General features: G+C 34.5%; 2 protein-coding genes across 3 annotated transcripts; one reads left to right on the forward strand and one right to left on the reverse strand.

Annotated features, from left to right (window-relative positions):
• Window positions 1–3,672: 3,672 nt before the first annotated feature.
• On the forward strand, window positions 3,673–6,900 carry LOC108455796 (probable polygalacturonase). Its single transcript, XM_017754347.2, has 6 exons — window positions 3,673–3,910; window positions 4,004–4,339; window positions 5,430–5,550; window positions 5,648–5,822; window positions 5,933–6,003; window positions 6,100–6,900. The coding sequence occupies exons 1-6, from the start codon at window positions 3,875–3,877 to the stop codon at window positions 6,807–6,809; spliced, it is 1,449 nt and encodes a 482-aa protein (XP_017609836.1). The 5' UTR covers window positions 3,673–3,874; the 3' UTR covers window positions 6,810–6,900.
• Window positions 6,901–7,016: 116 nt separating this feature from the next.
• LOC108455806 (mitogen-activated protein kinase 4) lies at window positions 7,017–11,319 on the reverse strand. 2 transcript variants are annotated; one of them, XM_053030597.1, is made up of 7 exons: window positions 11,239–11,319; window positions 10,680–10,852; window positions 9,942–10,071; window positions 9,176–9,313; window positions 8,696–9,028; window positions 7,915–8,098; window positions 7,017–7,668 (listed from the first exon to the last, which is right to left on the reverse strand). In XM_053030597.1, exons 2-7 carry the CDS (start codon window positions 10,817–10,819, stop codon window positions 7,496–7,498), a joined length of 1,098 nt encoding a protein of 365 aa, XP_052886557.1. In that variant the 5' UTR covers window positions 10,820–10,852; window positions 11,239–11,319; the 3' UTR covers window positions 7,017–7,495. The 2 variants fall into 2 exon arrangements, with proteins under 2 accessions (XP_052886557.1, XP_017609847.1); XM_017754358.2 differs by lacking the exon at window positions 11,239–11,319 and adding an exon at window positions 11,099–11,229.
• Between the last annotated feature and the right edge of the window lie 13,802 nt (window positions 11,320–25,121).

Genomic DNA, 25,121 nt, shown 5'->3' on the forward strand with positions numbered 1-25,121 from the left:
TTTATCAATGATGCTGTTAGTATGGTTGGCCTTGTTTGTTGTCTTTTGTCGCTCACTAGTCTATGTCACAATCGTTTTTCCTACCTCAATCATAATAGTTCATTCTTCTTCTCCCTCGACTCTCATCAGCGACAAAGAAAACCTTCAAAGATCGAATGCACTCTTTTATCCTTTTATTCTCTCCTTTTTCTTTCTCCAACTTTTTTTATTTATAAAATATTAGGGTAAACTATCAAAATAGTCACTTTTGTTTTTATCAAGTTACACTTTAGTCACTTATGTTTGAAATGTTACGTTTTAGTCACTTACGTTATCGTGTTGTAACATTTTGGTTACTAAGCGTTAATTGTCGTTAACGGTGTAATAGTAAGCTGACATGGCACGTTAAATCATCATTTCAAATGAAAATTTTAGGTTAAATTATATAATTGATCCCTTTTTTTTGAGTAATTTAATTTTTTTCTTTTATATTATTTGAACTTTCCTTTTTTTTCTTTTTTCCTCATTCTCTTCTCTTTCTCCCCATGTTTTCTTTCCTTTTTCATTTTTTTAACGTAGTTTTTTTATGTTTTCCATTTGTTAAAACCAGTCGCTATACTTTTATTTTTTTGAGCAATTTTTTTCTTTATTTTTCTTTTCTTCTTCCCTTTTATTTTTCTCTTTTCTTTTATTTTTCACTGCAGAAATATAATCTTTACCCACCAAATAAATCAAATCATTGTTTCTTTCACATGATTACTAAATTGAATTTTACTCAAAACCGAATATCAATCATTCTTAATCAAATAGAGATTTGAATATAGCCTAAATTTAAAACTAAAATTGGATCTAACTAATCAATATAAAAATCATATTCTTAATAAAATCTAAACATAAATTGAATTTTTTATATTCAAAATAATTTTTTTCCTTTTCCAAACTTTTACAGAATCGTGTAAATTATTCATTTCCTTTTCTTTTTATTTTCTAAAGAATAAATTAAGCAAACGATAAAATTGCTTTAAACCTTATTGGATATTCCCAAGCAAGCTTGATTGGAAGTCGAGAATGAATAAATTGAAGAAAGAAAGAGAGCGTAAAATCAAATAGGTTTGGGTGAAGTTGATGATTAGTTTCGTATAGTGGCCATTTTAGTCATTGAGAGTGTAGAGCTAGTTTGAAGAATCTGTGAAACAACGTAGTTTTGAGAGGGCGAGAATGTTGTAGGTAAAATAAATGATATGGTCGTGGGGGTTGGTTAGGAGATTAAGGGAATGGACTCGGGAAACTTTGTTGAGGGTGGACTGCCATAAGTCACAACAGCCGAGGTCTTTGAGTGAAGCGAGCTTGTAGACTAGATCATTGAGAGATCCAAATTAGTTCGTTAAAGTGATGATGGATGACGAGGGTTTGTAATTGTGGGGTGAGAATATGCAAAGCAAGTTTTATTTTGATTTCAAATTTCGTCTTTTCTTTTTTTTCATAAACATAAAAAATGTTTTAACAAATGGAAAATATAGAAAAACTATGTTAAAAGATATGGAGAAAGGGGCAAAACAAGGGGAGAAGCAAATATACTGAAAAAAAAAAAGGAAAGTTAAAAGAATATAAAAGAAAAAATTACTCAAAATGGAAAAATATGGAGACAAATTGTATAATTTAACATAAAATTTTTATTTGAAATGATGATTTAACGTGCCACGTCAACTTACAGCTACACTATTAATAGCAATTAATAGCTCAATGACTAAAATGTCACAACACGTTAACGTAAGTGACTAAAACGTAACATTTCAAATATAAGTGACTAAAATATAACCCGAGGTAAACAAAAATAACTATTTTGGTGGTTTACCCAAAATATTATTTAAATAAAATATGTTATATATTATTTATTTCTCTTTTTAAATGTGAAGAAAATTAGTTTTTAAAATATAAGACATTTACCGATTACTTAATCATGCTTGTAGAGTTTTATACGCATCAAATAATTATCTAATTATTATTATAAGAAATATTTTTTAATATCTAAATAAAATTTAAATTAATGAATTATAATAATTAAATAATACAATTTAAGTAGTGATGAGAAAATCTTTTAAAGAAAATTGCTACACATTTCCTTTTCTGCGTTATAATCATGGCCATTTTGTTAAACATTGTTCTGAAGTTTTTCTTTTGAATAAGTCTCAAAATAGGTATAAATTTAAATGTCAAAAGACAAATCATTATACAGTCATTCCTTCCCATATTACAAATTCTTGAAATTTATAAATAAATAAAGTTAAATTTATTGAATTATTTAAAATTAAGAATAAATTAATAGAATATATTAGTATTGAGGATTAAACGTGTAATTATACCAAATAAAAGAGGTCACGCCATCATTTTGTTAATGATTTAGTAAAGACAAAAATAAAATTATTTATAATTGAATAATCAAAATAAAATATACTAATAATTGAATGATTAATTATATAGTTTACCTTTTAAAAAATATATTTTTAAAAGCTGTTTCATCTTTAAAACTCCAAACGTGATCCGGCATTGCCACCCACGTGCCTGTCTGCATGGCGTGTAATTTCTTCGACCAAATAGCTCACACATTCTTTGAGAAACCCGTTAGTTTCGAATATGAACCAAAAACAAAAGCCGATTAGGAAACTGTTTGTTGGAGGAGACAAGACAAGGCCATTTCTTACATAGGAATGGGGCTCACGTGAAAGTGCACTTTTAATGTTATAGAGATTGATGGACCATAGATAGATGTCTAAAAAGTGGCCGAAAGGACTGCTTATTTCAGTTCAGCCACCAAATCCCACTTATCGGCAAGGCCAGAAACGTTCATTCATTCACCTAAGCAAAATCTTCAACAACAATAATGAAAATCGAGACTGCCTCTTAGTTTTCATTGATTACGTGAAAGCAATACAAATTTTATGTTTATACGATTGCATTAAACAATATCGAACATCATCTTGAACGGGCATTGGGTGAAACTTGGAAGTAAGAGGAACCTGAACCGCTTAACCATCACCATGGTGTTTTAGGCGGGTCAGAGCTAATAATGATCAAGAGAATGGAGGGGAAGGAAAAGGGAAAGGACCCACCAAATTTTACATATATATGTGAAAGTGGGTGGCACTGGCCGGTCACATGAGCAAAGAGGGAGGAGAGATTAGGAGAGAATAATTTTTTTTAACTATGGATGTCGTGGTCCATATAATGAAAGCTTGGATGCTTACATAAGAAAGTGAATTACTTTCTGTAAGGAGTGGCCAATCAGCAAAATAACCTGGTCCTTTTTGCGTCCACAATTCAAGCAAAAAACTAACAAGCTTACACGTTTTTTATAGTAGCCCCAAAGTAATGTGTTCAATAGGCAAGTTTTTATCATATATAGAACACAAGTAGTTTTACTTTTATCATTCACTTAGGCTAACCCCGAAAAGAAAATGGCTGTCGTTCTGGGTCGTATACTTATTGAATTGGAATAATGACTTTAATAATGAGTGCTCCACGTTTTTTCCATTAACGCAAACCACAAAAAGAACATGGTGTTCCAAATTTGACAGTATAAAAATTTAACATTTAGTCTTCTTTTTGAACTTATTTTATATGAAAAAGAATCTGGTCATAATTTCCCTTTCGCAAATTAATATATATTTAAAGGAGTAGTAATTTCTTTGTCCCATTATCTGAATATTATTTTTTAAAGTAAAACCATGATAAACAATGCTTCACTTTGAAGTAGGACAAGAAGCCCAATTGCTGAAGAAAGTAAACCCACCCATCCAATTTGAAACTGTACAACTCCCAGCTTCTATATATATACACTTCATTTGTCTCTTTAGCACATCACATAGCAAGTTCTAGTCTTCACCATTTCCTAACAATGGAGTTGTTAGGGATGAATCCGATGAGGACCAAAGTAAATACCCTTCACACCTTTCCTTCTTCCTTAGCTTTTCTTTACTTTTCCTCATAAGTTACTCCAATGGGTACTTAATTTCTCTTCTTGCAGATGACCAGGATAGTCACAGTCCTTGTCTTGGTGGGTTTTATATTGGGTGTAAGAGGTGGTGAGGCCAGGAAAGGAAAGGTGGCGGAGTCCTTTGCGTACACGGGGATAAGTTGCAGACGACACACTGCATCAATCACAGACTTTGGAGGAGTTGGTGATGGGAAAACATCCAATACTAAAGCATTCCAGGATGCAGTTAATCATCTCAGCAAGTATGCATCTGATGGAGGGGCTCAGCTTTATGTTCCTGCTGGAAAATGGCTGACCGGGAGCTTCAGCCTAACCAGCCACTTCACTCTCTATCTTCAAAAACACGCTTTTCTTCTTGCTTCTCAGGTTTGGTTATTAGTCTGTTTTTCGATTAAAGTTGCATTCAATTTCGTGTTCCACTTTTCTAACGCCGTACCCTCAAGTGGCTGGGATATATAAGTTTCTTTCCAGACCAAAACAAGGCCATGAAAGATACTGACCAATCAATATGTGTTATTTTGGCCCTAAATACTTATCAGTGGTAGATTCGTGGGGTTGAATAAAACATATTTCGTGTCCTGTGGTTTATATCTTCGAAATGCAATTGTCATTATCACCCACAATGAATACATTGGAAATTATGCATGTGGAAAAATATTTTCAAAAAATATCTATATAACAATTCCCTTTATCCATATCAATACCCATAAGTAGACGCCAATTTAGGGTTCTCCTAAATTTTATAATTTTTTGAAGTTGTTTGAGTTTTGAATATTTTTATTTTAATATTACAATTAGTGATTAAAAATAACAAATCTGTGTTTGGCCTTTCAAGTTTTTCAAATTTGATTCTTTTATAAAATTTATAATTTTTAATGATAAATTTAGTAACATTTTTAACGATAAACTTGTTCAAAGTAGTATTTTAATAATTTGGTAAAAACAAAGTTTAATATTAGGTAAAAGTAAACTTAAATATTTATAATATCTAATACAAATTGAACATTTAACTTTTTTTCTTAAATTTTAATGATTAAGATTATCCTAAATTAAGAATATCTTGTTGAAAATAATCACTACTTGTACCAAACCTACTTTTAACATGTATATTTTATATATATATCCCGAACTACTTATCAACAATCTGCCCTGCATATAAGTAGAGAACAAAAATAAATCTGCCATTATGATACTGGGAAGTTGGGTTTTAAGTGCACTTGCACCTAACGAAGACTCAGAAATCAGAAACAAAGACATTTGAATTTCTCTCGTTTCGTTTATTGATTGTTATGACCCCACTGTTATTTGGGTGCGAAAATCACGCCCCAATGCTTGTTTACTACCAACAGTTAGTGGGTTTTTTTGACTTATGGTGATAGTATTAGGTAGCACAAACAACAGCATTTGCTTCATTTTATCTTAACCCTTAACTCTTTTGACTAATCAATTGGTTTAGGATATGAAAGAATGGCCTGTTTTGAAGCCTTTGCCATCCTATGGTCGTGGAAGGGATGCAGCTGGTGGAAGGTTTACCAGCCTGATATATGGCACTAATCTCACTGACGTCATCGTTACAGGTTTATACTATGTTTATCTGCATCAATCAATTAGTAGTAACTTAACTTTACCAAATCAATGGACCCTACATGAGTTAATTACCATCTGGTTTATCAGGGGCCAATGGTACTATCGATGGTCAAGGTTCATTCTGGTGGCAAAAATTCCACAAGGGGAAGTTGAAATATACCCGGCCTTACCTTATCGAGTTTATGTACTCGGATACCATTCAAATTTCCAATCTAACCCTTCTGAACTCCCCATCATGGAATGTTCATCCAGTTTATAGCAGGTAAACCATTTTATGCTATCTTCAATCTTATCTCTCCACGTGTAAAAAACAGATATGGGAGACGTGATTAATTCTTGGTTTTTATTTACTTCTTGATGATGATGATGCAGCAACATTCTTATACAAGGCATCACAATCCTCGCTCCCGTCAAATCCCCTAACACTGATGGCATCAATCCAGGCATTAACACAAAAAACAACCCGAATGTTTTTCAGAACATTAAATTGTCGTCAACTTCTAATTACTGTTGTTTTTCTAACATGTTTTGATGATCAGATTCTTGCACCAATGTTAGGATTGAGGACAGTTACATAGTCTCAGGGGATGACTGTATAGCAGTGAAGAGTGGTTGGGATGAATATGGGATTTCATTTGGGATGCCCACCAAACAGTTGGTCATCAGGAGGCTGACATGCATATCTCCTTACAGTGCCGCCATCGCGTTGGGAAGCGAGATGTCAGGCGGAATCCAGGATGTCAGAGCCGAAGACATCACTGCTGTTCATACGGAATCCGGGGTCAGGATCAAGACTGCAAGAGGGAGAGGAGGGTTTGTGAAAGACATCTTCGTGAGAAGAATGTCTTTGCACACCATGAAATGGGTGTTTTGGATGACAGGGAACTATAAACAACATGCTGATAATCACTACGATCCCAATGCATTGCCAGTGATCCAAGGGATCAATTATAGAGATATTGTGGCCAATAACGTGTCGATGGCGGCCAGATTGGAAGGCATCGAGGGTGATCCATTTACTCAAATCTGCATAGCCAATGTCACAATCGGAATGGCAGCTAAAGCAAAGAAGGTGCCATGGACTTGCACTGATGTTGAGGGGATCACAAGTGGAGTTAGTCCTCGGCCATGTGACCTATTACCTGATCAAGGACAGAAGAAAATCACAGCTTGTGACTTTCCGGCCGAGCCCTTGTCCATTGATAGAGTGATGCTCAAAACTTGCACCTATATGGTTAATCATATGTGATTGAATCGATTAAAGTAAAACCTAAGTCGATTGTTACATGTAGTAAGATTCTCAACATTATCTTATGACAAGTTGCATCATATTATAATAACGTAAATGCATTCTCATACAGTGATGGGTTTATATAGATCATTACTGTAAAATTGCTTGAGAAATGGTAATACCAATATCGCAAGAATCACCATTCACCAGCATAACACATACCAATTTTTGTACACAACATTCTTATTTCAAGAAAAACAAAACCAGATAGCACCAATTGAACGAGATAGCTAACAGACCAGAATCAGAAGGAATTCCAGGAAGAGCCAGCTTGATGTAACCAATATATACAGATAAAGAAAAAAGAAAAGAAGTTTCATCGTAAGACTAGAAAGTTATAGAATCAGCAGATCAGAGCACTGAAGCCTTAACGTATATTACTGTACCGAGGAAAACCTACATGACTTTAGATTTAACACATGCTCCAGACGTGCATATTACTGGTTTACTCCTCAAGATAGAATGAACTGATAACAGCATCATCAGCTTGATTAACTAATCTCTCTAGCAAGAGATTGAAAGTGGAATAAACTATCATTCTGTTTACGAGTTTTCAAGGCCGAGGCACACAGATGGACTGATGAGCCTCTACATGGTGTTATAGCAAACACAAGGTGCTAGGTACACTATACAACAAATGATCCTCAATGAATTGGGTCTGGATTGAATTTTACAGATTCTCTATAGATGAGCTCCTTGATATTTTCTTCAGTAAAAGATGGCTGCTCAAAATCAAAATTGAAAGGCCTTGGGCATACAGGCTCCTCATTGATGTCATGAAGAGGTGCCAAGTATGGGTGGCATAGAGCTTCATCGACTGCAATAAATAATAAAAAGTTGTCAGCAAATGAAGAAAGGACCTTAAGGTGGTGGAGAAGGAAAATTGGAGAGCAACGGGTGGGATAAAGAAAGGGATGATTCAGTTCTGAGTATAAGAATCGTGCAAATTGTCCGATGCTGGTAAAATAATTAACACAACATGGCAATTTGGGCTTAAAACAAGCTTAGAACTATATGAATCTTAATTGTGAAAAACATGTAAGAATTCAGCAACTAGTTATACCTGTAATGCGCCTATGCGGATCAAAGATAAGCATCCTCTCTAGCAAATCAACAGCACCAGGTGACATGTTAGGAAATCTAACAGAAAAATTTTGCCTTGGGTATTGTGGAAGCTGTCTAACATATCTTCTGGCATTGTCACTTCGAAGGAACCCAAGGCTGGAATCATCAGGTGAACCTATAAGCTATTCAAGACAAAGGAAACCATGCAGAAATTTAGCATACTTTGTTCAACTTCCATCAAAACAAGAAACTACTCAACACCTTTGGAAAAATATCTACGGCGTCTCTTAGGCCACAATTGTCAATCTAATACCAGCACTAATAAAACACAAATAAATTAAGATAGAATGTCAATGCGGAGTCCATATTGATCTAACAGAACTGCAAATCAAGGTAAAAGGAGGAGAATGAGATAAAAATCAAGTCTTCAGACAATCATATACTCATTATTTCGAGATTTTGATTTTGTATTAGACCTTACAAACTAAATGCTCAACCATTTAACTATCAGTTCAGATCCAAGGTAACATTTCTTGGATGGCCCCAACTATTGCTGGTTTGACCTCATTAGAATACAAGATCATGCAATTTCACTGAAGAAGCAAAATACATCTCAGAATCTTACAACCAAAGGGTGAAGAGGAACAGGCCAAAACATAAACCAAATGGCATTGTAGGACGCAATTAAAAGATCTTCACACTTCAAGAAAAATGCCAAGTGTTAAAAGAGAATCTAAAGAGGCTTCCTGTAGTTTCTAGTGAGAAATTCTGGAAAATACCTCTGTGATAAGCCTCAACTGATGCACATAGTCTCTTCCAGGGAAGAGGGGTTGCCTGGTCATCATTTCACCAAGTATGCAACCTACCGACCAAATATCAATTGCAGCAGTGTACTCAGAACAATTTAGAAGTAATTCTGGCGCTCGATACCAACGAGTGACTACATATTCTGTCATAAAATCAGTTTCGGATGTCGTCCTTGCAAGCCCAAAATCCCCAATTTTAAGGTCGCAATTAGCATTCAGAAGCAAATTGCTGGGCTTTAAATCACGATGCAATACATTTGCTGAATGTACATACTTGAGCCCTCGTAAAATCTGATATAGAAAGTACTGCAAGAGTGGAACTGCATGATCAACAATGGTTATAGCTTCCAGACAGCTAAACATAAATCATTCGATGTTTCTAACTAAATATGACAAAAGACAGTAGGAAGATCCTGTTATATATTTATACGAGGGGATGTATTTGATACCAACCCGACAATGATCATCTGTCAATTGTTGGTCAGATCGTATGATTTGATGAAGATCAGTGTCCATCAGTTCATAAACAATGTAGACATCATTAAAGTTCTCCCTCAGCGGAGGCCGTATGATGTCTTTGATGGCAATCACCTGAAGAAAAAAGGGACGAACCAATCAAACTATAATTCCACAACCAGATATTACTACTTCAGTGTACTCTCATGCCATTATTAAGATGCATACACAACAAGTGAAGGAACGTTGTTAACCAGACCTAAGAGTAAGAAACCAACATAAAACATGTCCTCTGTTGGCCGTAAACTTGCAAAGATGAAAGCATTAGTCAAGCCAGAAAAAGGAATTCTGATAGTCATACACATGGCAAAATGTAATGTGCTCCAGTTTCATTGAAGCATATAAAGACTGATAAGAAGAATTTTTATAAGATTCAAGAGAAGCCTGGTTAGATAGTGCTTTCTAATATGAAATGGTAAAATAGTGTTCATGCACAATATCGTAAGATTGGCCTGTCCTTAAAGGTTCAAAGTTACTTTAGGGTTAAAAGATGATCTTCTCAAGGAACTCAAATCAACAGGAATGTTAGGCCAAATCCCTCTAAGTACACAAATAGGGACCAAATACAGATATTGTTTAGCCATAGAAACCTGACCTTATACAAGCAAGAAGCCTAACAATTAGGAGTCTATGACTTAAACAACATTATTGAAACGTCCATCAAAAAGTTAACCATGGGAACTATGAAACCAACAGCGCTTACATTCTCATGATCCATGTGACGAAGAAGCTTGATCTCTCGCAATGTCCTTTTGGCATCAATCCTATTGTCAAATGCATTACCAATTTTCTTGATAGCAACCTCCTCACGCGTCTCTGAATTCAAAGCAGCACTGGGAAAAAGATGGGGAAATCAAATCTTAGCCTCACATTGTTAATAACAAAATAGACAGTAAGTCAAATGAACAGAATGTTAGCTTTCTTTCAATCTTCTCAGCCTGAAAGCCGAACCTAAAGTTATTAACTTCAATGGAACCCTAGAATTTGGCAGCTTAATTTCATCAAAAGCGATCACACTGCCAAATACCTTTTATAAACCGTATTACCCAGAGTTTTCATTTTCCTCAAGTATCCATATACAAAATATATTTGGACATGGCTATAAAATTTTGGTCCTCGAAATACTTGTATTAGCCACATACCCTTGTCTAACACTCAGTCCGGGTAACATACTCAAGTGTGATTACAGTGCACTAAAATTAAAATTGTAATTTAAAAGGGGGGGGGGGACTACCTAGCCTGTTTGATCATACTAGTAACTAACTAATTAATCAAGAAACTGGAATCTAACAAAAGAAAAATGATCACATATTGACCTGTTGAAAAACTATCATGTTGAAGCTCTAAGACTAAAACAAACCCAGAAATTGAAATAAACAGGAAGTGAATCGAACTAGGAACTTAAACCGAAACAAAGTTAGAAGGGGAAAAAAGATCTTACCAGACAATACCATAAGCACCACGGCCGACGGGGCGAATAGGAGGGACGTATTTTCTGGAAACTTCGAAGTGGTTACCATAAACGTTGTACAGAACATAGCGTCCACCATGAGTTGGTATTCCGGTTGACTCCATTGACATGCCGGACTCCAACCCAGAATAAAGAAAGACTTTCTGCAGTAATGACAGGTAAAATCAGAGAGGTAGAAAAAGAAGAAAATGGGGAGTGGAATTTAGGATAGCGTGTCGGTGGGTGTAAAGTATGTTCTCTTTCTTAAAAAAATTTCCTTTGGGGTTTGTCCTGTATGTGTGAAGATTCCACTTTTCAGATACGCATATAGGCAAAGTTACTGTTATTCTGGGGTTCATACTTCATAGTCAAACGAGTCGTTAGTTGTAGTCTTAACAAATTCATATTACCTAAAAACTCAACTATTATCTTATTTCTGCCTGACAGATTCTTCAGAACAGCACTGTTTTTATTTTCTTTTATAAAAGTCAAAATCTTTGGATTTATGTTAGGAAAATAAAAATCTTAACTTTTAGATTATGAAGGCTACCTCATTTCCTAACTCTTCATATCCACAGTTGTTCAATTATGTTCAAAGATCAGTTATTGAAGTACAATAAAATGTGGGGTCGAACCATTTAATATGGTGGATGAAAACATCATGGTAATTAATTCTATCAACTCATTGTTATTGGAACGCTGCTACATTATCTTTAATAAAAACTATACTTCCAAAAATTATGAAAATAACTCTTTAAAATTAAATTTTGAAAAAAACCTTGAAAATGTATTCTTTTCTAACTTTAAATAAAAACTTTAAAAATGCAATAATATTTATAGAAAAGGATGATTAAAATGAAAGTAATTATTATTGAGAGGCATTAATCTAATTATTTTTAGTTTTTGAGACGAGTATTTAATTGCTACAATAATATTTAATAATTTTTTTCTATAGCTTATTTTATTCTAAATTTTCTTAATAAACTAAAACTAATGAATTGAGTTGAGTTTATCACTCCATTGATGAAACAATCTTGTTGAAACTTTTTTTTTTAAGATAATACGGTAGATTGAGTTTTAGTTTGATTGATATTAATATTGTTGTCAGTGTTAGAGGACGTGAATTCTACCCATACATCATGTGCTATGTATAGATACAAGTCCATAGCCCATTTCTACCCATACATCTCATGACTTGTCTCAATACAAGTATGTTTATAATGCTTCCAATAACTTGATTTTATTCCCGACAGTTATAAATGGTCTCAAATTTTTCCTTGTTATATATGCACATAAAAATACTTTAATACACAAGAGATGAGCATCCCAAGTATAAAAATTAAGAAAAACCTTCAATTCTTGAAATTAAAAATTTTGATTCATTGTTTTGAATTTTTAAAATTTAGAATTCTTGAAAAATATTATATTATATTATACAATAACTTATTCCTTGAATAAAAGCATACTAAGTAATTTTCTATTTTTTTTATGCAGACGATTTTGAAATTTTGATATGTGATAAATAATAAAATTTATTATTTAATTATTATTTAAGTAATTAATTATTATTTATTTTAAGTATATTATTCATATATATGATTTGAAGGAAAAATAAAATATATACAAGGCATTGATTATTTTATCAATATAATTTTAGTACTTAATTTGAAAATAATTTTGAATATTTATCAATCTAAATAAAATTATAAATTATATAATCAATTAATTTAAACACAAAATAAAAATTGTAATTAATTATAGAATACTTAATTATTTAGAATTTACAAATATAAATCCTTATACTTTCCAAAATAAAAAAATGTTATAAAGTAATTAATAGTTTATTAATTATAATTACTATGCATAAAATGTTATCAAGTTATAATTGTTGAAAATATACTATTGCAAAATGAAATAGTTAGCACGACATGATAAATAAACTGAGGAAAATAAATAAAATAATCATTGTGTCGTGATTGTTAACATAGTATTTCAATATTCGTACACCCGAATATTTGTATAGTGAATGTCACCTCCCAAAGTTAACACAATATTTCAATATTCATACACTCAAATAAAGAAGATAGAACACAGATGGTATTACTCTTTTCAAAAGTAATCTAAAAATTAGACTGGAAACTAAAATTGAAATCTTGGTGGGAAAAGACAAAAAAGATATTGTTATTTGCTTGTTGTTGTGTAAAATGAGAAGAATGACCTACTATTTTTATTGTTTTTCTACAACAATTAGAAAATTTTCTGCAACTAAAAAAATATTTCTAATAAAACTAACATAAGTTTTATTAAAAAAGCATTTATTTCCTTATTAGTAGTCATGCTTCTAACATCAAAATAGGAAGATGCTCTATATACTAGCTTTTGCATGAGGAAAAAGATGCTCTAAATACCATGCACAATGATTGGGTGGATTTCATAATGAATTGCATTAGATCAGTTTCATATTCAATTGTTCTCGATGGGAAAAAAAGGGTAGAGATGTAAGTCATCTAGAGGTTTGAGATAGGGAGTGTGACAGCCCGAAAGTGACCCTAGTCGGAAAGCGGTTTTGGGACCGCTAAACTGAGTCACTAAATTATTTGAGTATGATAGTTACTGTCTAAATATGTGAATATGCATGTGTGAAAATTTCTTAATTGAATTTTTTTGCTTAATTATAGGTGAATTTTAGTGATTAGGACTTATGTGAGAAAATTTAGAAATGTGCTAGGCAAATGTAAGGTGGCCTATTAATACATGTGGGGAAATGGTTGTCCTTGCATGTCAAATAACCCCTTTCCTAAGGTGAGTGGCCGGCCATGACAAAGTGATGGGCAAGGAAAACATGTCCTAGACAAGTTGGCCTAGTGCATGATGTAAGGGAGAATAAAGAAATGAAATTGGAAAAAAAAAAAAGGGAATATGATGAAAACAAAAGAAAAAAAAAGTGTCCATTCTCTCATTTTTCTTTGCATGGCCGAATGTACTAAGAAGAAAGGGGGGGAAAGCTTGAGAAAATCAGCCATGGGAGCTTACTAGACTAAGGTGTTTTGATACAAGAAGGCATGTTTTATGCCACTCTTGAAAATGCATGCATAGTTTGGAGGATTGGTTCAAATTTTTCCTTGAATCTTGGATCGAAACTAAGTTGTTAGGTGAGTTAAATTTCGGCCAAGAATGTTGTATTTCCTAATTAGTGTTTTGTTGTTGTTGTGATGAAAGCATGGAGATGAGTGAGTTCGAATGTTTAACAAAAGGAGATTTTTGTGCCATTGAGTTCTTGTTGTTATGTGTGTATGTGCATGAGTATTCGCCATGCTATAAAATTTATGTTGCAAAATGATTTAATGCTTAATGTGATATATAATAGTACTTGTGAATGAGCTTGAGAGCACCTAAATTATTAGTTGGAAGTGCCGAATGTAGTCTTGGATGAATTTTAAAGAACAAAGAAATTTTGGGTGACTAGAGGTCAAGGACATTCGGCCAAAGGCTTGTGTGCTAGCAAAATTTGGCCTAGATGGGGTAAATGTTAAGTGTTAAATGCAATGGAAATGCTAGATTAATGTTGCACATTCGGCTATAGTTAGGCATGTTTATGATCTCATTTAGACGATTAGACATAAAAGGGTGGTAATGAGGTTGAAAATTGTTGAATGACTAGTTGGGTAATGAATGTAGCATTCGCCATATGGGGTAAAAATGGGTCAAATGTTCGTGAAATAAAACTTTGTGAATTGATGAATCAATGATGATAGTATTGTTGATGTCATGTATATATGTATAAATATTTGGCAAGACGGTTAAACTAGTTAATTTATTGATTAGCTCAAGAAGCTAGAGGGGAGAATCAAGCAAAAGCAAAGGAAAGAACATCGAATAGCGAGTTGGAACCATTTTACCCAACACAAGGTAAGTCATTAAGCATATATTTGGTATTGATTTAAATGATCATAATATATATGCAATTGTGTTTAATGAATTGATGTGTAAATGGAAATGTATGTGTATGGAATGATGCCATCGTTGAATGTATAAAGGTGGTAAATTGCATAAAGTATTGGTCTCGGCACTAAGTGTGCGGGTATAAATGGACACGGTGACAAGATTGGCACTACGTGTGCGGGTTTAAAATTTGTACAGCACTAAGTGTGCGAATTTGATTATATAGCACTATGTGTGCGAGCTGATTTTATAGCACTAAGTGTGCGGATTCACTATATGCTCTTGCATTACAATTGGCACTGAGTGTGCGACATTATCGAGTTAATCCCGGACAGCGGATCGGGTAAGTACCTTGAGCTCATGACGAATAGGCAATATGTTCATGCTCGGGGTTGAGCTTGGTAAGCTTTAAATCTATGTGATGATTGTAATTGTATGATTGTGGTGAAAATGAGTTGGTGTGTGAAAATGCCTCAAATATCTTATTGTATAGAATATGAAATGTGGATGTATGACTTGGTATGAGATTGAACCGAAAGGTCCGAGGAATTATGGTATAGTTTCGATATGGATGGAGTACCTAGCCTCGTTTATCGTTTCATGTTGTGATAATTTTATTGATGGATGGTTGATGAATGCTTATGACTTCTTGAGTTATAAACTCACTCGGTGTTTTCTTGTCACCCATTTTAGGTCTCTTGGACTTGTATCGTTATGCGTGCTCGGAACCGTCGTTGAAGTCATCACACCGGCTGGAAATCTTTTGGTATTGTCTTCGTAGTTGAACTAGGAGAACATTTGGCATGTATAGGCTATTTTGTTTTGTTGAATTGTGGGTTGTAAACTTTAAGCCATGCGAAAATGGCCTATGTGGTCGGTTGAGTGTGATTCTAAAACCTATGGTCACGAGCCTTAGATACCTTAATTTTGATAAGGTGGCCATAGTTGCATTATGTATGATGAAATAGTTGGCCATGGAAGAATTATGAAATAGTCATTGTTTGCTTTAGTAACAGATGCTGCCAGCAGCAGTGAGGTGAGATGGAAAAATCACTAAAAATAGTAGAAGTATAATTAAATAGTGAATAAATAATGAAATTGAACCTTGATGAATCTATTTTCATATGGACGAAACGAAACTACCATATGAGCCGTATTTTAAGAGATATTCTAGATTTCATGAGACAGGGCCAGAACGGTTTCTGGATCCTCTGTTTCGACTTTAAAAATTTACCATAAATTATCCAGAAACAATTAGGAGTCATGCCTTATAAGCATAGATTCCCCTTTGAGTCTAGTTTCATTAGAAACAAACAGCATGAGCATTGGAGCTCTGTACGAGATGATATCCAGGTCGTAATGCGCAAAGGTCAGTGTAATCGAACTCTGAAACAGGGGTGACTTTAACTAATAAACTGTACTAATTGGCTCGACCAAAAATTCTATAAAAAAATGTGTAGATTGGATTATGAGTCTAGTTTCAGGGAAAATTAACGGAACTGATTTTCGAGTTCTGGAACTCGAGATATGACTTTTAAGGTGACAGTGATGCAGTTAGCTAGCCTGCCTGGAACAGAAATTAAACATTTCAAAGAGAGGAATAAGGGAAGTAAGCCCGGTAACACCACGTGGTCAAATCCGGTGACGGTCACGGGTTTGGGGCGTTACAGGGAGACCCTTTTTAAGTCTCTATCTTTTCTTTTCTTTTTTTTTTTTGTAGTGAAGGATCTTTCTCTTTAATGAGATTAGCCAGGGAGGAAAGCAATCTGAAAGGAGCTAAAGTTAGTCAACGATGACCAATCATATTTCCTTACACCCGAATAAATAAAATAACTTTGGAAGATTGCTTGAGGAGTAAAATAAAGTGTTGGAGCACAAGGTAGTTATCTCAAGGTGAAAAAGAGATTTTTATAAAATCGGTTTTACAGGCTGTTCCATCTTATGTAATGATTTGTTTTTTTCTTCCCAATTCTCTTTGTCAAGAAATGGAGAATATTATCGCAAAATTCGAGTGGCAGAAAGGACATGGAAGGCGTGGCATACATTGGAGTGAAGGGCGAAATCTATGCAAATTGAAGGACAATGGAGGTATGGGTTTTAGATATTTATCACCTTTTAATTTTGTCATTACTTGCAAAACAAGTTGGAGACTTATGAATTGTTCGGAGTCGTTATTATCTTGTACTTTAAAGGTGAAATATTATCTCGATTCAAATTTTCTAAAAGCAGAGTTAGGGAATTTATCTCCTTATACCTAAAAGAGTGTTTGGGCTACCAAAGGTATACTGCTAGAAGGATTATGCTGTAGAGTTGGTACTGGAACAAAAATTCTAGTTAGACACTCTGCTTGGGTGCCTGGATTGGTTGATTTTAAAATTGAAGGAAATAACAATATATCAAAAACCATGATGGTGGCAGATATAAATCATGAAGATTCAAGACAGTGGAATAGGGAGCTCATTAATCAACCTTTAGAGAGACTGATGCAAGTAGAATCTTGTTTATCCCTTTGGCGAAAACCCCACATGATGATTTTTTGGTCTGAAGAGGAGAACCCATAGGAGCTTTTTTGGTGCACAATGCTTAAAAGCAGCTATTACAAAATTCTACTATTATGAATCAATTACAAACCTAGGACTGTTACAAACAATTCTATAGGAAGATCTGGGATCTAAAATTTCCCTCCAAATTAAAAATTACAATTTGGAGGTGCTCAAACAATGTTATCCCTAATCATAGTAATCTACACTATAAAAGATTGTCTAATACAATATCATGTCCAAAATGTGAAGAAGAGGTGGAGTCCAGAGAGCATGTCTTCAGAGATTGTCCTATAACAAAAGATATATGGCAATGGTTGAATGTTAAATGGCCAAATGAACTACAAAGTACGAGGTTCAAAGAGTGGTTTACATGGCTTATTGCTAACAATCCTACTCGATAATGTCCCATCATTGCATGTGTGATATGAGAGTTGTGGACTAATAGAAATAAATGGGTTCATGAAAGAAAAAGATCAGTGGTTGAAATTGCAAAATATGTAAAAGAATATGTTATGGAATTGGATAGGTTAGAGGATGCATTACCTAAACCAACTCTGAAACAGGGGATTTGGATACCACCAATACATCCAATGGTCTGAATCAATGTGGATGCAGCATACAAAAAATAGGAAAATAGATCCAGTTCGGGCATAGTTATAAAGGATTCAAGTGGTTGTGTGGTGGGTTCAAGAATAGTTCAAAATGATAACGTACCTTTGTTGTTTGCAGCAGAAGCGTTGGCTTGTGCCTAAAGGATGCAACTAGGACTAGATCTGGGTCTCAAGAATGTAGAGATCGAAGGAGATTCATTTACAGTTATTAAAAAGTTGTACAAAAAAGAAAATGATGAGAAAATAAAATAAAATAAAAATAAAAAAACACACAGATTTTACGTGGAAACCTTTTCGGGAAAAAACCACGGGCAGAGGAGAAGAAAATTCACTATGTCGAAAATTTTGAATCAATACAAGAGGAATAGACTATGTCTATTTATAGGCTTGTAAAGCCATATTCTAGTAAGACTGAAACACCTTATTCTAATCAATATCAAATAGATAGAATTTTATAAGGTTTAAAAAACCTTATTCTAAAATAAAATAAAAGAAGTGTAATTCTATATGGATTCTTCTTTTATTTTATTTTACCACTGTATTTTACTTAAATAATGATTCGAGTCACTTAATTCTAACAATCTCCACCTTGACACGAATTCTCAATGAACAAGTTCTTCATTGCGAAATCTCAGCGAACAAGTTCTCCACCTCTTCCACAAAACCCCTTAAGGGTTTAACTTCAACAATATACACCAACCAAGTCTAAGCAATGCTCAAACTTGGTTATAGAAAGTGACTTAGTCATCATATCTGTAGGATTTTCATGAGTACTAATTTTGCTCACAACAATATCACCACGAACAATAATATCACGAAAAAAATGATACCGAACATCAATGTGTTTTGTTCTCTCATGAAACATTTGATCTTTTATAAGAAAGATGGCACTCTAATTGTCACAAAATACTCTGCTGATTTGAAGGTCTTCATTGAGTTCACTAAATAGTCCCTTCAACTAAATAGCTTCTTTACAAGCCTTAGTTTTTGCCATGTACTCAGCTTCAGTGGTAGACAAAGCGACTGTAGTTTGCAAAGTGGCTTTCCAACTAATTGCACAACCTCCAATTATAAATACATAACCTGTGAGAGATCTTCTTTTATCAAGGTCTCCAGCAAAATCAGCATCAACATACCCAATGACTCCATCTCTTGTTCTTTCAAACTGTAAGCAAACATCAGTAGTACCTCGCAAGTATCTTAGAATCCACTAAACTACTTTCCAGTATTCTTTACCAGGATTCGCCATGTATCTGCTAACTGTACTGACTGCATATGATAAATCTGGACGTGAACAAACCATAACATACATGAGAGATCCCACTACATTAGAGTATGGAACATGTGACATGTACTCAATCTCATTATCTGATTGTGGAGGCAAAACCGATGAAACTCTGAAATGGGCTGCTAAAGGAGTACTAACAGGCTTAGCACTCTGCATATTGAACCTGCAAAGAACTTTCTCAATGTACCCCTTCTGACTTAGGTACAATTTACTTGTTTTTCTATCTCTGAGAATCTCCATTCCAAGTATCTTATTTGCTGGTCCTAAATCTTTCATCTCAAACTCATTACTTAGTTGGGTTTTGACCTTTCTTATCTCTCATTTATCTTTTGCTGCTATCAACATGTCATCAACATAAAGAAGTAAATACACAAAAGAACCATCACTGTTTTTCTTAAAGTAAACACAACTATCAAAACTACTTCTTTTGAAATCATGAGAAGTCATAAAGGAATCAAACCTCTTGTACCACTATCTTGGTGACTGTTTCAAACCATTAAGAGACTTTTTCAACAAGCAAACATAGTCCTCTTTTTCTGAGACTATAAAACCCTCTGGTTGTTGTATGTAAATATCCTCCTCAAGTTCTTCATGCAAAAATGTAGTTTTTACATCTAACTGCTCAAGATTCAAATCATGCATGGCCACAATACCAAGTAAAGCTCGAATCGAACTATGCTTAACAACTGGGGAGAACACATCTGTGAAGTCCACTCCTGGAATTTGACTGTAACCCTTTGCAATAAGCCTTACTTTAAATCTGGGTTCTTCAACTCTTAGAGTCCTTTTTTTTTTAAACACCCATTTACAACGAATATCCTTTTTACCTTTAGGAAGTTTCACAGGGTCCCATGTTCTGTTTTTGTGGAGTGATTCTATCTCTTCTTGCATAGCAAACATCTACTTTCTGAGTCTTCACAGCTAACCGCCTCAGAATAATTAGATGGCTCTTGATTCGCATCTATATCTTCAGCTACATTTAAAGCATAAGTAACTAGATCAGCCTCGGCATACTTCTTTAGAGGTTTAATTTCTCTTCTAGTTCTATTTTTCGCGATAGAGATTCTGGTAAAGAAGCAACTCTATTCTCAATTTTTATTCTGGCTTGAAGAGTTGACTCTGTATTAATCTAATGCTCCACCTGCTTTTGATTTTCTTTATTGGAAGAGTCTTTAAGAGATAAGTTAGGTAGCATAGCAGTTTCATCAAAAACAACATCTCTGCTAATCACAACTTTTCCATTTTCAGGGCACCATAACTTATACCCTTTTACACCAACTTTATAACAAAAAAAAAACATTTAATGGATTTTGGTTCTAATTTTCCATTATCAACATGAGCATACGCAGGACACCCAAAGATTTTTAAATTAGAATAATTAGTAGGATTACCAGACCATACCTCTTGTGGAGTCTTTTTCTCAATGGCAACGGATGGGGATCGGTTGATCAAAAAACATATAGTAGAGGCTGCTTCTGCCCATAATGAATTCGGTAAGTTGGCATTTGACAACATACATCAAACCTTCTCTATGATCATTCTGTTCATTCGTTTTACAACGTCGTTTTACTGTGGAGTATGACGAACTGTCAAGTGTCTCATGATCCCTTCTGACTTGCACAATCTATTAAACTCATCAGAACAGAACTCTAAGCCATTATCTGTACGGAGGTATTTTATCTGTTTTCCCGTCTATTTTTTAATCATAATTTTCTAAGACTTAAAGGTGAAAAACACATCGCTTTTCTGCTTCAGGAAGAATGCCCAAACTTTTCTGGAAAAATCATCAATAAAGGTTAGCATATAATTAGCTCCACCTCTCGAAGGCACTCTGGATGACCCCCACAGATCAGAATGAATATACTCCAACATTCCCTTCGTGTTATGGATTTCTCTAGTGAATCAAACTCTCTTTTGCTTCCCAAAAACACAGTGCTCACAGAAATTCAGTTTGCAAATTCCTTGCCCATCAAGAAGTTCTCTTTTGCTCAATTCTACCATGCCATTCTCACTCATATGCCCTAGGCGCATATGCCAAAGTTTAGTAATATCATCATCTAACAAGGAAGAGGAAGCGGCAATTTGCACCACGATAGAATAGAACCACGCAAAACATATAACTTGGGCAATCTTTCTCGCCCTTTCATCACAACAAGGGACCCTTTGAAATCTTTAAAACCCCACTTTCACCGTGTATCTGCACCTTTTGAATCAAGAGTACTCAACGAAATTAAATTTCTTTTCAATTCGGAATATGTAAATGCGTCACTAAGTGTTCTGACAACTTCATCAAACATCTTAACTTTAATTGTTCCAACACCTGCGATTTTACACGAATCATTATTTCCCATCAAAACAACACCTTCAGACACTATTTCGTAAGTTGTAAACCAATCCCGATTGGGACTCATGTGGAAAGTGAAGTCTGAATTAAGTATCTACTCCTTGCTTACTTTAGAATCATTGACAGAAGTGACAAGAAGTTCACCATCGTTGTAGTCTTCTACAACATCAGCTTCACCGGAATTTTCTGGTTGTTATCCCTTTTGATTCGCAGCCTCCCTTTTAATCTTATTTTGTAGCTTATAGCACTCAGATTTAATGTGCCCTTTCTTCTTGAAAAAGTTACAAGTTTTACCTCTTTTTGAAGACTTTGATCTACCCTTAGATTTACCGCGAAGATTCCGTTCCTGTGTCCTTCCACGATCATCATTAGCATTCCGATCTTGTCTCCCATGAACAATGAGACCCTCTCCCTGAGAGCCGAGTTTAACCACAAGATGCTTCATCTTATCATACGAGGTCAAAGAATCATAAACCTCATCAACTATGAGAGACTCGCGGCTATATAAAATTATGTCTCTAAAGGTTGAATAAGGCGGGGGCAATGAACAAAGTAGAATCAACCCTAGATCTTCCTTATCATACTGAACCTCCATGGCCTCCAAGTTTGAGAAAATTTCTTTAAACATTGTTAAGTGTTCGTGTACAGATGCACCTTCCTCCAAACGATGAGCATAAAGACGTTGCTTCATATGCAACTTGCTTGTTAGAGTTTTCGACATACATAATTGTTCTAGCCTCTTCCATAATACAGCGGCGGTCTTCTCTTTTATCACATCCTGTAAAATTTCGTTGGACAAATGCAGATGTAATTGTGTTAACGCCTTTCTATCCTTACGCTTCTTCTTTTCATCTGTTAATGTCGAAGGCATCTTATTTATCCTAGAAGGCAATCGTCCAGATCCATCTGCTTAAGAACTGCTTGCATCTTAATCTGCCACAATGCAAATCTGGTGTTGCGATCCAACAGCGGAATTTCATACTTTAAAGACGCCATTACCGTGATCGAGATGAACAACCCGGAAGCTCGAATACCAATTTGAGAAAATAAAATAAAATAAAATAAAAAAATACACAGATTTCACGTGAAAACCCTTTCGGGAAAAGACCACGGGTAGAGGAGAAAAAAATTCACTATGTCGAAAATTTTGAATCAATACAAGAGGAATAGACTATGTCTATTTATAGGCTTGTAAAGCCATATTCTAGTAAGACTGAAACACCTTATTCTAATCAATATCAAATAGATAGAATTTAATAAGGTTTAAAAAACATTATTCTAAAATAAAATAAAAGAAGTGTAATTCTATACGGGTTCTTCTTTTATTTTATTTTACCACTGTATTTTACTTAAATAACGATTCGAGTCACTTAATTCTAACAGATGATGAATCAGAAATTCATGCAGTTGTCAGAGGCCGCCTATGTTTGTAGGGAGGTTTTTGGATTTGTCAGTTTAAGTATGGCTTTCGGGATATAAAAAAAGTAGCACATATGTTGGCCAAAAAAGGATTTAAGAAAGGAGAACAGTGGGACATGAGGATGACTTTACCGGAGGATATAGCAACGGAGGTGGAGAAGGATTGCAAGAGGATCTCTGCTAACTAGATCGATGAGTTATAGAGATGAAAGCTGGAAGACATAGAAATGAAAAAGGAAAGAAGGGTAGATGAACGTTTGGAAGCATTTTAAAAGAAAGTGTTTTAATTAAGATGTTCTGATCTTTCCAACGTTTGCTCTTTTAGGTGTTAAAAAGATTTATTGATGGCTATTGTAGTTTTGAGAAGACTCTAGAGTACACTCCTTTTTGTTTTCGCTGGATTGGGACTCGTCCAATGGGGTTTTATTTTTACTGATTTGTTAAGTATGCTTTGTTTGTGTTTTGGAATTTTTTATTTGAGTTTATGATTTCTAATAAAATCTAACAGAAATTTATTAAAAAAAAAGATGCTCTATATACAAGCTTTTTGGTTAGAATACAAAAGCACTACACAACTGTTTTTTTTCAAACACACTATGTTCTTTATTGCTTTTGCAAGAGCGGCCCCTAAGTCAAAGTTCCCCATGTTTGTTTCTTGCATACAATACAATAAAGTTCGGTATTAGAAGTGCTCATGGGGTATTTAGATTAATTTTTTAATTTTAGGTTTAATTTCATTTGAAAATTGGACTTATTTTTTAATTCAAGTCTGATCCAATTAAGAAAAGCAAACCCAAGCTCAATCTGTGTAACACCCATAACCCGTAACCGTCACCAAATTAGAGTTACAGAATATTACCATTCAACTCAAAATAATGAATATCAAATAGCATCAAATTTACCAAATTTAATTAACAATTTCATAAATAATTCTGATTGTGGTAGAACATCTATTTACGAGCCTTAAATCGAGCATTCATGGCCCTAAAAAATAGTTTTGAAACAATCAAGGACCAATTCAAAACAAATCAAAAAGTTTAGGGAAAAATTAAAAAATTTCAATTCAGGGGTCACACGGCCGTGCGTCTAGGCCGTATATGACAAAGCCCAGACCATGTGTCTCCAAACATGGTTGTGTGGTCATCCAGCACGCTAGCGTGCGACCTCAAACGCCTATGTGCGTGGGCCAAGTAACTCTCTGACTTGGGTCATACGGCCGTGTCGCAGGCCGTGTGCCAGCCCGTGTGTACTAAAAAATGGCCTAAATCATGCCCTTTTTTATCCAATTGCATAGGACCTAAACCAACTTATAACACATACTCACAAGGCCATAAACACACTTAAGAACAACCAAAAAATGCCAAATTCAACAACCTATGACCTAACCAATGTATCATACATGAAATCACACTATAAGCACTTATACATTCACACAAAATAACGTTTTTCAATCTCACCATGCCAAACCTCAAACATGACAACTACTATTTCATGTTAGGCTACTTAACACCAACAAACATACATACTTTATATAGTTGTTTTAAGCTACCATATCAAAAGCATAGCACATATACACTACAATAAGCTTAGGAACCATAACAAAACATGGCCAAATTATCCTATTGCATACCATGTGACCCAAGTTAAATTCAAAATCTACCAAAGAGGCTCTCGGATAGTGTGATTCTTCGAGTTAATTTGATCTCTTAGTTCCATAAAATGCAATCTACAAAGAAAAAGGCAAAGACACGAGTAAGCTTATGTAAAGCTTAGTAAGTTTGTCATTTAAATGATAAAGCTTACCAAATTAAACATAGCAATTCAAATAACAAGATAAAAGAACAAGGCTCCTGTCAAACACAACCTCAACAGGTGAGTATTGCTCAACACAATAATATTAATAAATTTTTACATTTCAATACCGTCCAAAAATCAATAAAACATAGCCTGATGAACGATAAGTGGATATGAGGACACGGTTAACCATCCAGCACACTAGATGCTTGAATGAGCCAGACCAACCAGCACACCAGAATGCTCGTAAGAGCCAGATCAACCAACACACCAGAGTACACTGTAATATAACACGATAGTCCACAACAAAATGTAGGACTTCGGCATATCCAGTGAACATAGAATATACAGAAATCATCTCCACTATTCAGATCAATCCCATACTGCGTATAAAATAACCTATTGGCATGCCAATCGTACTCTATCCTATGTTCATCGGTTTGGAGTATTTCATCATAGAACAATTCTTGAATAACTTACTATCTCATGTTC

The sequence above is a fragment of the Gossypium arboreum genome, chromosome 7 (assembly GCF_025698485.1).
Source record: "Gossypium arboreum isolate Shixiya-1 chromosome 7, ASM2569848v2, whole genome shotgun sequence".
In the NCBI taxonomy this organism is placed as follows: Eukaryota; Viridiplantae; Streptophyta; class Magnoliopsida; order Malvales; family Malvaceae; genus Gossypium; species Gossypium arboreum.